The sequence below is a fragment of the Microtus ochrogaster genome, chromosome 7 (genome assembly GCF_000317375.1).
Source record: "Microtus ochrogaster isolate Prairie Vole_2 chromosome 7, MicOch1.0, whole genome shotgun sequence".
Taxonomy (NCBI): domain Eukaryota; kingdom Metazoa; phylum Chordata; class Mammalia; order Rodentia; family Cricetidae; genus Microtus; species Microtus ochrogaster.
This window is the reverse complement of record NC_022014.1, coordinates 79,495,674-79,513,094: the sequence shown is the minus strand read 5'-3', so window position 1 is coordinate 79,513,094 and position 17,421 is coordinate 79,495,674. Positions and strand designations below refer to the sequence as shown.

Genomic DNA, 17,421 nt, shown 5'->3' with positions numbered 1-17,421 from the left:
CCCCCCCTCCTGTGCTGGGGCGGGGGCAAAATAGCCCAACGTGGTGTAAATGAATGCAGACAGATTGTAAAAATATATACAGCTTTAATGGGGAAATAGACTTACAGAACCACTGTTCCCGCGGAGACCAGGAAAGCAGAAGCAGTGGCTGGGAGCACGCTGGCCAGATTTATAGGTAAACATTAGCCCGAGGTGAACACGCCCCCTAAGGGGCTGGACTTATCCCTACAGTACCACATGTGTGCCTGGTGCCCACTGAGGTCAGAAGAGAATATTAGATCCCCTGGAACCAGAGTTCCAGCAGTTGTGAGCTGCTGTGTGGGTGCTGGGAACTGAACCTGGGTCTTCTGGAAGACCATTGAGCTATCTCTCCAGCCCCTGAAGTTCCCTCAGTAGCCAGGTTATTCTTAAGTGTCATTGTCAGTGTGGAAGTCACAGTCCTCTGTCAGTGGGCAAAAAAATAAAAACCCTCAGTATTTTCAAATTTTATTTCCTTTTGTGCATCTAAGGCAAGGTCTCCAGCACTGAGCTGCACGTCCTACTTGGTCCTTCCCTGGGGGTCGCCATCCAGGTGCTGGTCTCAGTGTGGGAGAGCACTGCCAAGGTCCTTTGTGGGTGGAGGTTTGCCCTGACACAGTTTTTGCTCTTAGCCTCTCACGGAAGCCAAGAGTGCTCAGAACAAATATTTAAGCCAGGCTTGTGGAGTGACCGTGGAGTGACCCCAGGACCATGACAGAAGACAGCAGCAGGATCAGATAACAAACAGCTGGCACAGGTCTCAGGCTGGCCAAGTCTGGATGAACAGCCAGAAGAATTTTATTTAAACCCAGTGTCTTCTGTTTATAGCCCAGACTGTCCTTGAAGGAGGAGCTTGGGTACAGATGTGAGCCTATCTTGAGGAGATAGATGACTTTCCTTTCCTTCCTTGAGTTTGGGGATTTAAAAGTCACGGTTCTCTTGTATTTGTTAGGCAGTGTCAAGGCAAAACCCAACCTCTCCAGGTATTTCCTGTCTTCTTCCAAGCCCCCATGTCTTTTTTGGTTTTTCAAGACAGGGTTTCTCTGTGGTTTTGGAGCCTGTCCTGGAACTAGCTCTTGTAGACCAGGCTGGTCTCGAACTCCCAGAGATCCGCCTGCCTCTGCCTCCCGAGTGCTGGGATTAAAGGCGTGCGCCACTGTGTGTGCACACATGCACCACAGCGTGCGTGTGATGTTAGAGGGGGTTCTCTGTGCTGTTGTGTGTGTCCTGGGGGTTGAGCTCAGGTCCTCAGGTGTCACAGCTGCACTTTACCACACACCTAATCCCATCACTCAGCAGGTAGGGGCAGGAGGATCTCTGTGAGTTCAAGGCCAATCCGTTCTACAAAGTGAGTTTCAGGACAATCAGGGCTGTTACACAAAGAAACCCTGTCTCGAAAAACAAAACCAAAACACCATGTAGAGGGCAAGATAGGTCAGTGAGCCCCTTCCACCAAGCCTGACAGCAGTCTGGACCCTACATAATGGGTGTTAAGATGTGTGGGTCTGCATACACACACACACAAATAATATTCTAAAAATTAAGTAGAATTGTGGCCAGCCTGGTCTACAAGAGCTAGTTCCAGGACAGGCTTCAAAAGCTACAGAGAAACCCTGTCTCGTAAAATCAGGAAAAAAAAATTGAGTGGAAACCACATAGGACTTACTTGCTATAGATAGTTGGTGAAGCGGAGTGGGACTAGTGCTTTTTCAGGTCCAAACAGTCTTATACACACACACACACACACACACACACACACACACACTACACATTGTGTCTTACTTCCCTACCCCAAATTAATTTCTGTTTATTGAAAATGAGAGTCGTCAGAGCTGAGTCTAATGTGAAGTATAATTACCCTAAAGAGAGACAGACTGTTGGTGAGACAGTTAAGTGTGTCCTACTTACACATGTGACTACAAGAACCAGCAGGATGAGCTTGGAACATTCCTAACAGACAAAGCAGAGGCTGCCTGCCAAGTCCTCTAAACCCTGCTAGCCACAAAACAACTGCCTGTGTTCGGTTTGTCTCATGTCTCAGCAGTGGATAAAGCCAGCAAGATAAAGGCTCCATTGTCACTTTCCTGATGATGGAAATTGAGGACTTGAGGATATTACTCTTTTTGTTCTGTTTTGGAGACAGGGTCTCTGTAGCCTTGGGTGCTTGGAGCCCACTGTGTAGCCTAGGCTGCCCCCAGACTCACAGAAATCCTCCTCCTTCTGCCTGAGAGCTGGCTTTGAGAGAGCCACGTCACCACGCTCAACCATGGTGGGGAATGTTTTGGTATGTTACTGGGAAGAGGAGAAATGGAAAGTAAGATTATTATGTAGGAAATGGTGAATTCTGGGATCTCAAGGTCAGTTCTTATTGGCTGGCCTTTCCCTTAGTGCTCTGCAGAACCCATGGCATCAGGCCGATGTGTATAGCACATGCTATAACAAGGCCAGCTACACTTTATCTTCTTCCAGCTCTGCTTGAGTTCTTGTTGAGGTTCGGTGTATATAATGTTGGTAAGGGAAGAATAAGTATGGAGGTATAATTTTGGATGAGGAGCATTGCTATTTAAAGTACGTACGCTGCTTAGGATAAATGCCTATGGCAAGAGTGGTCGTGTGCTCTGATCTTCTCCCAAGATGGGCTGCCTCTTGGCTGTTTGTCCCCAGCCTCACCGAGCGATAAACTCAGTTGCTCCATGCATAATTGATGGTTGAACTAAAATTAGCCCAATGGTAGGAATTCCCAAGTGCCTGGAAAGTGTTTGGTTGCTTTTTGTTGGTTGTACCAAGACTGTCTTGTCTTCCTGCTAGCCTTAACACTGTTCCCTTGGAAAGAAAGAACTGTTAAGGAAGGGGACTCAACCAGGGGTTGTCTTGAAGATGAGCCTGTAAGTCAGTTGTACATACCTGCACTCTGAGAGAAGTGTTCCATGTTTCAGGTTTATTATTGCGTGTTTGTGTGCAAGTGCCCTCAGACCTGACAGGGCATTGGATCTTTTTTTTTCCAGAGTTAAGAAAAAAAGCTAAAAGCTTTTTATTTATAACCTTTTAAGTTTATCCTCTTACTTGCGGGCATCCTGTTTATCAGGCAAACGCAGAAACCTGCCTTGCAGTTGCTCACGAAGGACAGTGACGCTGCCTGGTGCGCGTCTTCGCTGTTGGTACAGTTGAAGTTTCTTGTAGCCCTCCAGCTCAGAAGAGGTTTGGAAATTTTGTCCTGGCAGGTCTCCTCCCGTTATCACTTGACCAGACATAGCATGTGTATCTCCTGGTTTACCCTCAGACAGCTACCATTGCTGAACCAGACATGGCCTGGGTATCTCCTGGTTCACCTTCAGACAGCTGCCATTGCTGTTGGCATTGGATCGTGCGGGGGATTGTGTGGGAGACCCTACACTCAGGATCTACAAGGACGTTATACACTTTTACTACTGAGTCAGAAAGATGTTTATTTTTTTTTTTTTCAAGACAGGGTTTCTCTGTGTAGCTTTGGAGCCTGTCCTAGAGCTTGCTGTGTAGTCTAGGGTGGCCTTGAACTCTCAGAGATTTCACCTGCCTCTGCCTCCTGAGTGTGCCACCTACCACCCACCACCCCCCCCCTGGCGAGAGAGGTTTTTTAATCAAAGATTCCTATAGCGATGAGGTGGTTTGAATGTAACAGGCCCCCATAAGTTCATAGGCAGTGGCACTATTAGGAGGTGTGGCCTTGTTAGGTGTGTCAGTGTGGGGTGGACTTGGAGGTTTCCTATGCTCAGGGTACTGCCCAGTGACAGTGGCCTTCCTCTTGCTTTCTCATCAAGATGTAGATTGAACCTCTGAAACTGAGTCCCCCCAATTAAATGTTTTCTTGTAAGAGCTGCCTTGGTCATGGTGTCTCTTGACAGCAGTAAAAGTAGCCCTACCTAAAATAAGTGGTTATGACAAATGGGAGGAGTGGATTGTTGGGGTTGTTGTCAGTGTGGGCTGTGTCTGACAGTTGATGGGAGTTAGAAGCAGGAAGCACTCAGTGTCTTTGGTAGCTGCTTGTTTCGAACTTGAGTTACGGGTAGTTCGCTGTGTGACCAAGCTCAGGGTCAAAGCGACAGGCAGGGCAGTTTCAAGTCCCAACTTATTTATTAGATAAAACTTTGAGTCCTGAAAGTAAGGTAGGAAATGTGGGGAGGGGGCAAGTCCCAGCCTATGGAAAAAATGACAGAAAATTTCTCTCTATTGAGGGATTTTTTTAAAAAAATGCTGTCTTGCTCTAGGTGGTGGCAGTGCACACCTCCCAGCAGTTGGGAGGTAGAGGCAAGTGGATCTCTTGAGTTTGAGGCCAGCCTGGTCTACAGAGTGAGTTCCAGGACAGCCAGGGCTACACAGAGAAACCCTATCTCAAAACAAAAAACACAACCATCTGGGACAAATCAGCACATATATTGTCTTTGCCTTTCCCCTATGCCTGTGTCCTTTTCTGCAGAACTCTTTTATTTTTTTTAATTTTGTTTATTCATTGTTGTTTTGTTTTGTTTTGTTTTGTTTTGTTGGCCAGGCCAGGGTTTCAGCATGTACCCTGGTTGTCCGGGAACTCTCTGTGGACAAGCTGTGGAACTCACAAAGATCCACTGCCTCTCCCTCCCATTGCTGGGGTTCAAATGTTCACACCATGCCTGGCTCAGAATCAGAACTGGGTCTAAGAACTGCCTTGTTCTCCCTAGTCTCTGGAGTTTGTGATGATCTCATTTCTAACATAGTGTCATTTCTAACATAGTGCCCTTCGAGGTTGGGCATTTCTGGGGTTTAATATTGAAGGACAAAGCTGTCAGTAAGAGGGCGTCCTTGCAGCTGCTGTCGAGAGGCAGCCAGCCTGCTCAGCACAGTGGCCTCCAGGTCTGCCCAGCAACCTAGACAGACCCTGTATCAGGGAGGGAGAAGAGACGGGAAGAGCCTAACTGTCCTGCAGATTCAGTGGCCGCATTGGATTCCGCAGCAGGGGGATGATAGATTGCACTGTCTTTATGTGGGCAGCCTGCCTCCTCCCTGTCCGCTCCCGGGCTGCACCTGGGAAGTCTGCGCTCCCAGAGAACGGGGATTTGAGAAGGAGGTGGTATCTGCCCGAGAGTCAGAGAATAGGGACAAGAGCTTGAGATCTTCCAGAAAAGTCCATCACCTCTGCAGAGTGACCTTTCTCAGACACGCTTCAGGGTCAGGTTTCCTTCTCCTGTCTTTCTCAGGAATGTGCCAGAGGAAGAAAGGAAAGGGGGTTGTGAAAAGTTCCAAGACTTCCCCACTCCTTTCCACCTTCCCTGTGAGAAAGACAATGCTTTCTGTTAATGACAGCTATGGCCTACGCCTGAATTCTTGACTGAGTACCAGCAGGTGTCAAGTGCTATGGTTACTGACGTAGAAGAGACAGGCAGAGATGAGAGCCGGGTCACTGCTGCAGGTGTGAGTGACCACAGCTGAGAACTCCACCTGACCCAGCTGAAAGGGGTCGTCATTGCAGCCAGCGGAAGGGTGGAGTGCCCGTCTCCCAGATGCTGGGGCCCTGCTGGTTGTTAATGTGTAGATTTTGCTCCAGGGTTATTTTTATGTTTTAGAGATGTGAACACAGCCGTGATGGAGTTACTGATTATGGCCTATGCACTGAAGACCGCCTGTGCCAGAAACATCATCGGTGTCATCCCCTACTTCCCCTACAGCAAGCAAAGCAAGATGAGGAAGAGGGGCTCCATTGTGTGCAAGCTCCTGGCTTCCATGCTGGCAAAAGCCGGTGAGTGTGACCAGAGGCCTGGGGTCCCAGCGCTAGATGTAGCCCCTCCCTCCCGCAGGTCAGGTTCCACCTCCGTGTCTGGTTTGGGACCTGTTTCTCTACAGACTCGCTAATGACACCTTGTTTCCTGTCTCATTGTTCGGAGGGGCATATTCTTGGTTCCCCTCTGTCTCTAGCAGGCGCTGCTTTAGGATTTTCTCTGACCTGTTTGTGTTACTTGGCTGCCATTTGTCATCTGTATTTTAACTGGCAGGCATGTCGTTCTTGTGACCTCCTGCTTCAGGCCGACTCTGTTGGCCTCAGTTGGAGGTTAATTGAAGAGACTTTCTGTCAGTGTCTCCTCCCCTCCCCAGCTCACACTTAGTCCTGGGTAGCCTTCCCACTCTGTTCCCCGTGTAGAGCAGTGCACACTTCCTGCTGTGGAGCAGACAGAGTAACACTGGACAGTGGCTGAGGTTCCCCTGGCTGCTGTCTGAACAGTACTGCTTCTGTGGTCCGGGAGAGCAGTGACCTTTGACATGCAGTGTGTCTGTAGATGTCCCTTTTTCCTGAGAACGCCCTCACATCCTTCCTTCCATCACAGAAAGGCACTGGGCGCCTCCGAGTCCTGCGCTTGTGCCGAGTCTCTTGTTCCTTTGCTTGTTTCTGAGGTAACCGTGGTCTCCAGCCGTTGGTTTAGATTCTTTGCTGAGGGCGAGGCTGTCTTATTTCTCTGCTGCTTCACATTTGCTCCGTATCCGTATTTGATTTTGCTCTTCTTTCTCTCTTTTGACCGCACTGAGGATAGTGCAGCGAGCACACCCTTTTGCTGTAGCTCTTGGTCACTCTACTCCATGCTGTTCCTTAGACTGACAGTAGAGCTTGTGTCCCTGGTTCCCAGTGGCCCTGCCTTCAGGCTTCTGGTAGGAAGCAGGAATTGAACACCTAGTTTATGTCCACTGTGGCCGTTAACTTGTAGGGGAGAACTTTGTAATTTTTTGTTTTAAAATTTCAGGTTTAACTCACATTATCACTATGGATCTTCACCAAAAGGAAATACAAGGCTTTTTCAGCTTTCCCGTGGACAACCTTAGAGCCTCACCTTTCCTGCTTCAGTATATCCAGGAAGAAGTGAGGAGCCTCCAGCAGACCCCATGTCCTCAAAGACATGCTATTTAGTTTCCCCTGGCCTCAGGTCTCGCTATTGAAGGCACATCCCAGGAGCTCTCCGAGGCTCAGGGCCTGCCACAGCCAGAGGGCATCTAGGCACGGAGGGCCATGTCTTCAGACTTTAAAAAGAACAGGCCCTCTGAGCGCCTTCACGCGTGTGTTTTCTAGAATGAGGGCTTTAGCAGTTTTGTCCTGATGTAGCAGTCAGTGCTTTTGCAGCGATGAGTTGTTGATGACAGTCAGCATGAACGCTAGCACACCGATTGCTGGCGTGGGTTCTTAGAGGTCCTGAGCAAGCATCCAGATTTAAGTGGTTTTATTTTTTTCAATAATGTTTCAGTACTTTTTTATTTTTCCTCCAAATCTAGATTCCAAATTACAGAAATGCAGTCATTGTAGCTAAGTCTCCTGATGCTGCAAAAAGGTAAACACCCCGTCGTTTCTGACCCTGTGGCTACTTCTAAAGTTAGGGTTAGTCTGGGGAGCCAGAGCTCTCAGTGTGACAGTGAAGGTTCATGGGTTCCCATTTCCCACCCCACTGTTGGATCGTCCCTGCAGCTTCGTCTTCAGCGCCCCAGACTGTACCTGAGCGCAGAGTTACTGTTTTCCTCTGGGGGGGAATGGAAACTAGTGAGGCCAGGGATGCTTTTGGGCAGTGGTCCTAGGTGGTTTTTTAGGCAGTTTATCTGGCATGTATCTCGGGCTGCTTTAGGTTTCCTTCATAGCTAAGGGTGACCTTGAAATTCTGATCCTTTTGCCTCTGCCTCACGTGGTTTACAGTTTACGTAGTGCAGGGAATCAGACCCAGAACCTCAGTCATGCTAAATGAGGACTCTGCCAACTAAGCCACGACCCCAGCCTGGCATTGATTTTGAAACATCGTTTGAACAAAGTTCTAGAAATGACTTCGTAGAATATTGGGGAGAAGGAACCCGAATTACCCAGAACCCAGCAGTAGTCCTGGCGCTGTTTATTTTCGGATTATTCTGTGTCCCCTCAAAGATGACTGTGGTTTGTCCTGGGATTGCTGCAGTGGCACCAGGGGCCGTGTGTTCTCACCACTGTTACCATTCCCAACCGCTGTCTTCCTCAGGGCTCAGTCCTATGCTGAGAGACTGCGCCTGGGACTGGCTGTGATCCACGGAGAGGCTCAGTGCACGGAGCTGGACATGGACGATGGTCGACACTCGCCCCCCATGGTCAAGAACGCTACTGTGCACCCGGGCCTGGAGCTTCCCCGTAAGACTCACTCTGTGGCCTCGCTTTTATTTTATTTTTTATAGGTTTATTTATTATATATAGTATTCTCAGTATTCTGTCTGCATGTATGCCCGCACGCCAGAAAAGGGCACCAGATCTCATTACAGATGGTTGTGAGCCACCATGTAGTTGCTGGGAATTGAACTCAGGACCTTTGGAAGAGCAGGCAGTAAGTGCTCTTAACCTCTGAGCCATCTCTCCAGCCCCACATCTTCACCTATAAACAGAAGAAAATTCTAAATAGTATAAGTGGCTAAGAATCAGCTGTAGGCTCTTTGGGCTGTTCAGCTATTTTTAAATAAATGGGTACTGTTGCTTTCACGACCCCTTCGTAAAAGGAGAGCTAGGTGTTCCAGCAGGATGGGTAGGACAGGGCTTGTGTTAACTGACGTCTAGATGCAGTGAACAACTGTATGTGATGGTGTGGAGTCCAGAGCCTTCGGGTTTACTTTGGTGACATAGGCTTTGGCATCAGGCACCTTTAGTTTGACCTGATACCTGACTGACTTGCTCCTCTTACTCCAAATGTGCAAGCAGTCACTCCGCAGACTCTGACAAGTGTGTGCTGCAGCAAGGCTTAAGATGTTTGGAGGAAAAATGTTTCTCTCTCTCTCTCTCTTTTTTCTCCAAAATTATCTTTGCTATAGCTCAGAAGCAAAAGGTAATGGGGGGATCAGAGTTGGTTTCAGGACCCAGCTCAAGTGTGTGCTTGCTCTCCATCCCATCCCTTTAACACTCTGTTGCTTTTTTGGTTTTTCAAGACAGGGTTTCTCTGTGTAGACCAGGCTGGCCTTGAACTCAGAGAGATCTCCCTGCCTCTGCTTCTCAAGTACACCACCACTGCCCGGCTGTTGCTTCACTTTCATTTCTAGTTTTGTATATGTTTTATATATAAAGAGTTTGTGATGTGCTTTTAATTTTACTTGGGTATTTTGGTTTTTTTTTCTCGCTTTTTGAGAATTTCATAATTTTATTCATTTTTTTGGTGCTGGCTGTAAAAAGAATTTGGCTCTGTCCCTTCCTCCAGAGTCTCCGGCTTACACTGTTGTAGTTTGGGTGCCTTGAGCCTGAGCTCTGGTACTGTTTGATCCTGAGTACTTGACTGTCCAGATGAGACTGATTCTCACTCGGAATGACCTTAGCTCTTCCCCGTGTGCTCTGGAACAGGAGGAAAACCTTTGTTTTGTTTTTGTTTTTTGTTTTTTTGCCCAGGGCCTGACCTGTGGCTGCACATACTTAGTTGGCATTTCTGTGGCCTCAGTTGATCCAGAGTGGCTCCTCTCTTCTTTGTTGCTGATGACCTTGACACTGCAGAGCAACACAGTGGTTATTTTGTAGACTATCCCTTAACTGGGACTTGCTTATGTCCTCACGCTGAGATTCAAATTTAGCAGGAATGACACAGGAAACACGTGGTGTCCCCTGCTGGAAAGGCTGATCTTGGCATCCTGGTTAAGCTAGCGCCTGTCAGACTTCCCACTAGGAAAGTTACTTTTTCCTCGTCAGTAGCATACTGTGAATACCCCTTCTCATCATTCGTGTCTATTGACAGCTCTCCTGACTCAGTTATTGAGGTGGCTGTTGACAGGTGCTGTCTTCTGCTGTTGCTAGTTTTGAGACAGTCTTGGCTCTGGAGCCTGGGCTTGAGATCCTTCTTCTTCAGCCCCCCCCGCCACACACACACACACAAAGTCCTAGGACAACTAGCATGCACCACCATGCCTGGCCCCTCTTCCCCAGAGAGACTGTGTGTGTGTATACTCATGTGAGGTGCTTCCCTGAAGCTGAAGTTAGAGGCATTTGGAGCTGTCTAATGCAGACTCTGGAATCCAAACTCTGGTCCTCATGATTGAACAGCAAGCATTCTTAGCCACTGAGCCATCTCTCTAGCCACCCCCTACCCCACTCCCTTTTTAAGATGCTGTCTTAACGTGTTGCCCACCTGGTCGCAAACTTTGGAGCTGAATGTTACACTTGTTTCAGCCTCCCACATAGCCCCACTTAACATGACCAAGTAGAGCTGAATTCTGCTGAGAACAGGGTCTTGGTGTGTGTGGCCTGAAATTCTCAAGCTTCCTGCCTCCACCTCTGGGATTATCATATGTCACCATGTCAGACTGCTAACCAGCTGTGTGCAGAGCATTTGTGACTGGAGCATCCTGGTACTATGGGAAATGAAGAAGGACCTGTTAAAATTGGACCAGAAAATGGTCTAGGACTCCTGCTCAGCCACTAGAAAATTTTCTTGCGTCCTGTTTCTGTGAGCAGGGCTGCTGCAGCTCTTTCTCTTGAGTGAGTCAGTCAAGGAGGGTTCTGTGTGTCAGGTTGTGTAATTGGCTGTGGCTTGCCACCAGGTCATTATTACATTTTCCCAGGTACTTGACTAACTGGGTCTTGTGATTTGTTTCCTAGTGATGATGGCCAAAGAGAAGCCCCCAATAACGGTGGTCGGGGACGTCGGGGGACGCATTGCGATCATAGTGGTATGGAACTCATCATCATCTTTCAGTGTCAGAGGTGACACTGGTGTCTTAGTCCGTGTGGTTCAGCATGAGGGCGGATCCTCTGCACCCATCCGCCCTTCCTGTTCAGTCTCCTTTAAGAAAGTAATAGAATTTTTACAGAAATGAATGGAAATTAATGGGTAGCTGACAAAAGCCTAGTGCCTCCCACGGGAAATTCAGTACACCATGACCTTCATCTGGGGGTTCCGGGTCCCCTCAGACCAGCTCACACCATCATCCTCACATTTTGGGGCCGTAGGATAAGCTGGAGATGGGGCTTTTCCGATTGTCACCAGTGGCGGCAGATGTCCCAGTGCCGTCTGCTCTCGCACATGAGAGTCACATCGTCAGTGGCTCCTTTATTTCTCTCCTTTCTGTGTCACCCTGTCTTGGGACAAAGTAAGCAGCATGCTGGCTCAGTGGAGTCAGCTTCAGCTGCCATGACACACATACCTAGGACTGGGGCCTTGCTCTTTCTGCTGTCACTCACCCTGCATCTGTGCACCTTTGCTGTCCCAGGGAGCTCAGCTCTTGGCCCAGGCATGTGTTCTAATGTTACTGAAACCATGTGCAGCAGAGAGATGGTGGAGGCAGAGGCTGCTTGTTCGCTTCCTGGCCTCCTAGACCTGAAATAATCACTCAGGAACTGTACTAATTAAATCACTGCTTGGTCAATCACTTAAGCTAGCTCTTATATCTTAAATTAACCCATTTCTATTAATTTGTGTATCGCCACGAGATCGTGGCTTACCAGGCAAAGCTCAGGCGTCTGTCTCCTGGCGGCTACATGGCATCTCTGACTCTGCTTATTTTCTCCCAGCATTCAGTTTAGTTTTCCTGCCGTATCTATTCTGCTCTCTTATATTTTCTGCTCCATTATTCATTAACCAATAAAAGCAACACATATACAGAAGGACTTCCCATATCATCTCCCCTTTTCTGTCTAAATAAAAAAGGTTTTAACTTTAACATAGCAAGATTACATACAACAAAACAGTTATCAAGCAAGAATTATAGTTACAATATTTAGTCCATTTACATCTGGCAAATTAATGAAAATACTCTTATCATCTATCTTATTTTTGTGAATCTATAAAGTTTATATCTATCTTTTATTATAACTAAGGAAAACTATAACTATCTATTCTTCAACTCCATCAAAGACTCCAGAAAGGATAACATTACCTAAGTTAACAGTGCATTGTAAGCAACTCCCAAAACTCCAAAATTGACAGACATCTCGCTGCCTGGACAGTCACCTAAAGTTCTTCTGTGCCATTGGGGCATCCATCTTCAACCACAGATGCATAGTATCTGGCAGATTCTTTCATGAAGCAGGAACTCCAAAGGACCATCTCACCTTTAGGCAAGTTCAGCAGTCCTCTCTCTGTGGGTCCTGCATGTCCAGTCAAGGAATCCAGGCAAGAGCAGTTTCTTGCCCAAATGACTAACAAACTCCATGAGGAATCTCTTTGATGCCCATCTTCCTCTTGAAGTAGCTTGGTGTTGTCAGGAACGGATGTGTCTCACTGTCCTGTAAAGTCCTAAGTTCTTAAAACATTTTAAATGCCATATTCTGTAGTCTTTGAAAGGTTTGAAGAATACCTATCTATCTGAAATATATCTCTGTACATCTAGAAAACCTAATTAACATTACTATTATAGATGATTTTCTATTAACCTGTATTTCTTAATTTTACATTACATTTTTAAATGAATTGCACAAACATAGTACCTTAATCAAGAGCAGAAATATATGTAATAACAAAATTGACCTTAAATTTGTATCAATAAATCAAGATCCATACCAATGCAAAGTACCTCTATAGCATATCCCCCTTTAAATGTAAACAAACATTTATAAACAATATTTGGGAATTTGGGTGTAGTTCTATACAAATTGCTTCCTGCTTTTTGTTGGGCGAAGTAATTTTGGGGTTTGCGGAGACCTTTCAGAGGGTCTTGTTCCATCAAATCACATTAGTCTGGAAGCAATCCACAGGTTCTCATCCTCTGTGGAAACAAAAGCAGGACCTCTTTTCCAAAGCAACAAATCCTTAGACCCAGATTTTGAAGTCAAGATGCCTTTAAAGTGTACATGTTGTTTAGCTTAGCAGCCCATACAATAAAATGTCTCTGTGTGCTCATTCACAGTCAGAAAATTCAGAGAAAACACAATAATATACATAATCCAGACTCTGTGTGTTTTCCATCTTTACTCTTTTAATCTGTGATTATCTGAATTCTGTCTCTTTATTTAAAGACTTTGTTTTAATTTTTAAAACCATTTAACAGTCTATATTCTTTGTCAGGGTCCAACCCAGACATAAACCATTTTTCATACCAGAGTGGAGGCATGGGAATAAAAAACAGCTCAAATTACTTTATCAGGAGGGAGCTTTCAAGGATCCTTCATGAAATCCTGAATTCACATCCTGAAAATCATCCTCATTTATTCTCCAAACAGCTTTTATACTAAAATGTGAACTGAGGGGAAATCCATTAGCATTCTGTTTTGTAGGTAGTGGGGAGAATGACTGTGGTCACTTCTGCAATGTGTTGACTGAATTAACACCTCTTTCCCAGGTGACCTCCTAAATTACAACAGAAGGAGCAGAGCGACATTAGCACATCCTGACCCTTTGCTTAGGATGACGTCACCATCACATTGTCCCAAAAGGCTGGGTGATGCCTTCTGTGTGACAGGTGCAAATTGTGCCTTGAAGGTTGCTCAGAATTTCGGCCACCATAAAATGTAGAAAAATGGGCCTGTATAATCCGGCCCCTACAATTCATTTTCTCTCTTTCTCTCTCCCTCTCCCTCTCCTTCTCTGTCTCTGAAGCCTATGTACATTTATCCAACACTGTGACCCATTTCAAGGTCTTTTTCCATCTGAATTTGTCTTTATTGTGTGTATATCTGTAATTATTTTCCGACCAGGGGTGTGGGTTGTTTTTTTTATTTGTGTTTTGGGGGGGGGGGTTTTGTTTGTTTGTTTTTTTGGTTTGTTTTTTTTTTTAATGCTGACCAGGCATGGCTAGGACCAACTCTGAGCTTTGCCTGTTGGTTCTGCCTAGTCCAACATGGCAGAGGCATGCTCACTGCCTCTGAGAGCCAGGCACACTGTTCAGGCTTTAGGGTCACAGCAGATCTATATCACCATTAAGCAATTTGTAACACGTTACTCACAGACTCCATTTAAGTGCTCGGCCTCCTAAAGAGCCAGAGCTGTTCCTGCAACTAGCATGAATCAGGAAGCCACTGTTTTAAAACCACAAGGTTTTTTTCCTGCTAATACTGAGCCAGGAAGACCTCTCTTAAAGGAGCTGCCAGCAAACAGAGCCCATCTGGGGGGAAAACTATGGCTAAACTTTTTGCTTGTGTGTCTAGGATTCCTTTCCAAGCTCTCCCAGGTTTTATGTGGATTCAGCTGGCACACGTTGGTGTGCCATCTGTAGTTGGAGGTGCTGGCTGCCCAGACCCTAAATAATCACTTAAACTGTATTAATTAAATCACTTAAGCATATTACTAGCTAGCTGTTATATCTTAAATTAACCCATTTCTATTCATCTGTGTATCCCAGCAAGGTCGTGGCTTACCGGGCATCTGGTTCCTCTGGTCTCACTGACTCCACCTTCTTTCTCCCACCAGTCAGTTTAGTTTTCCTGCCCAGCTCTATTCTGCCCTATCACAGGCCAAAGCAGCTTCTTTATTCATTAACTAATAAAAGCAATACATACAGAAGGACCTGGCACACCAGGTGGGTGTCTTTCTCTGCGGGGTGGAGAGTGGGTGAAGCCACCTCTCTTTGTAGGATGACATCATTGACGACGTGGAGAGTTTTGTGGCTGCTGCAGAGATCCTGAAAGAGAGGGGAGCTTATAAGATCTATGTCATGGCCACACACGGTATCTTGTCTGCTGAAGCCCCCCGTCTGATTGAGGAGTCCTCCATTGATGAGGTTTGTCTGCTTTAAAGGGCTTAGGACATTCAGCTTGAGTCCAGGCTGCCAGTGCAGTTTCTGGGAATAATAAAGTTGACTCTGTTAAGTTGTCATGCCCCTAGCTAGGCTGACAACCTGTCAACAGTACTTTGGGTAGAAAGTACATTTAAAAACTCATGTTGACAGTAGAGTCACATTTGATACCTGATAATGGCTAAGTTTTGAATGGGGCTGGACATTCTTAGGACCTAAGTTCTGAGCCCCTGGACGCCCAGTTTGTAAAGTCTGTACATTGGCCAGATGGGGTTTTACTCTTATAGTCCCAGCACTTGAGAGATGATTATAGTTGAGCTTTAATCTAGGTCACATATCGAGACCCTCTTGAAAGTCAGAACCAAGGTTGGGCTGTAGCTCAGTGGAACACACTGGCGTGTATGAAGGGTTCAGCCCCCATACCACTAAAGAAGCGTTTTGTGTGGAGCTGGAGCTAAGGGCTTTAAATTAAATGTTAGGTTTGCTTTTCTTTATAGCCACTCCTGACAGATGTGTAACTGTGCTCTCTCCATTGCTTCGCATCCAGGTGGTGGTGACAAACACTGTCCCTCACGAGCTCCAGAAACTGCAGTGTCCCAAGATAAAGACTGTGGACATCAGCTTGATTCTTTGTGAGGCCATTCGGAGGATTCACAACGGAGAGTCCATGGCTTACCTCTTCCGGAACATCACGGTGGACGACTGACCTGAGTGGCTGTGACCCTAAGCCTGCACAGCCATGTGTCGGCCTGGAAGTGGGCTGCGGTAGAAAAAGTCTCTACAGGGCTCGTGAGGAGGAGGCTCTAAGATAGGAAAGAAGACAGGACTAATACATAAATGACATAACCTTCTCTGTCGGCCATCATCGGCCCTGTTCCCTAACCCTGAGCAGACACTGAAAGTCCTACCGAGGTGGAGGCTCCCTGCTCCTTCTGTTCAGTAGTGTCAGCTCTAGGGAAGGCAAGTGGGGTACTGAATTTGGCCAGGGAGCTGAGTGTTCTCACCCTGGACCTGGGTGTAACATGTCTCAGAGAATCACTTCTCCTTCAGAAACCCCTGTGCCAGCTGCCATTAAACAGAAGCATCTGTGTCTGCCCTCCCTGAGCTAGTCAGGTTAGAGAGGACCCTGTCCCCAGCAACCGTGTTGCTCAGAAGTTGCAAATAAAGGTTTCTTGTCTCTCTGGTGTCTTGTCTACTTTGGGGCTCCCTGCTCCCCCTAGATTGTGACAAACCCTGTCTGTTTTATGTGGGAAACAGTGGATACAAAACAGGTGGGCAGGGTCCGTGGTGGAATGGACCCACAGATACGTCTCCTGCAGACTCCATCCATCCCCTTCCTAGGCACTGAGGGCAAATCTGTGTGTGTGTCTGTTCTAGAGAGTGCCGCAGGCCTCCCCCACGCTAGGCAAGTGTTCCATCACTGCCCTGTCTAGAGAGGTGGAGTGAGCAGTGTTGGTTGCCTTGCTCAAGAGATTACACTTAGCATCATGGTTCCAATCCACACGGTCGGGAGGCCTGCAGACAGCAGAGCTTTCTGTCTAAGCAACTCCAGGTCAGGCCAGGCATCATAGAGATTCCTTTCTCGGGAAAGGAAGTGGGCTGGCTTATGGGCTTTGCTAGACAGGAAGGAGTCTTATTTGTACAATTGTATCTCACCACAGGGAAGTTTCCTCCCCTCTCTTACCCCTTAATGAGAAGGAGGGTTCCCATCCCACAATTAGGACTTGGTGCACAGTGGTCTTTTCAAGCACACAAACAAGTTGCCTTCTGTTAACGATCCACATACGGAAAATTGAGAAAGAACTCAGCCATTAAGATAATTAGCTTGGTGGTAGAGGAAGAACTGTGTGTGTGGTGGGGTGATCTAGAAGTGAACCAGAATCTTCCCTTGGTGTAGGTGGCTGACTGGCCTGTGAGCTCCCGGTGCTATAGTGTTCCAGGCATGCTTGCCTTTCTGTGTGGGGGGTTTGAGGATTTAGACTCGTGTTCTCAAGGTTGAGTAGTGAATGCTTTTACCCTCTGAGCCTTTTCCCCAGCTTCATGGTGTATCTGAAAGTTTTCTGGGTTCCACCTGGTCCCATCCCTGCAGCTGCTTATAAAATAAGCTTTTGGAGACTTAATTATAATTGTTTGTCTGATGGCTCAGGCTTCTTATTGGCTAGCTCTACATATAAACCAACCCATTTCTAATCTGTATTGCCACAGGCCCTGTTGCCACACATGCAAAAGTAGAATTGAAAACTAAAGTCCTTTTCAATTCTAAAATTACATTTATATTTCCAGCTATTTTCATTTTTCCCTGGTTTAAAAAAAAGATATTTTAAGATTTATGTAGCAAAGATTGCTAGCAACCTAGACCAGAGCAGGTTTGAAGCAGTGAACCCCGAAAGCAGGACTGAGCCAGCTACCTGGGTCAGAGTGGGCCTGAGACAGCTCCATAGGAGCTGGAGCGGATCCAGACCAGGGACATTTGCTGAATCAGGACTGAAACAAGGACCTAGGCCAGAGCAGGCAAGCTCCACAGGAGCGGGAGCGGATCCAGACCAGGGACATTTTGTGGAGGCAAGACTGAGCCAGCCGCCTGGGCCAGAGCAGACCTGAGACAGCAAACACCACAGAAGCAGGTACAGGGAGCAACTGCTGAGCAAGTGGGCCAGTGCCAGAGGCCACTGTGAGTCTGGGACGTCAAAGGGAGTAGGCAGAAACCAGAAACCTCTGCTGGTCCAGGCGTGAGTCTGGGACCTCCGAGGAACTAGGCCTGAGCCA

At 47.0% G+C, this 17,421-nt stretch overlaps 1 protein-coding gene across 2 annotated transcripts in view; it reads left to right on the top strand.

Annotated features, from left to right (window-relative positions):
* Positions 1 to 15,837, top strand: part of Prpsap1 (phosphoribosyl pyrophosphate synthetase associated protein 1) — a 30,069-nt gene extending 14,232 nt beyond the window's left edge. For both annotated transcript variants that reach the window (XM_005350772.2, XM_026780630.1), the window contains exons 4-10: positions 5,592 to 5,764; positions 6,759 to 6,874; positions 7,282 to 7,337; positions 8,007 to 8,152; positions 10,586 to 10,656; positions 14,494 to 14,640; positions 15,203 to 15,837. In XM_005350772.2, the coding sequence (XP_005350829.1) occupies positions 5,592 to 5,764; positions 6,759 to 6,874; positions 7,282 to 7,337; positions 8,007 to 8,152; positions 10,586 to 10,656; positions 14,494 to 14,640; positions 15,203 to 15,361 (868 nt within the window). In that variant the 3' untranslated portion in view covers positions 15,362 to 15,837. The remainder of the gene's footprint in view (positions 1 to 5,591; positions 5,765 to 6,758; positions 6,875 to 7,281; positions 7,338 to 8,006; positions 8,153 to 10,585; positions 10,657 to 14,493; positions 14,641 to 15,202) is intronic.
* The last annotated feature ends 1,584 nt before the right edge of the window (positions 15,838 to 17,421 follow it).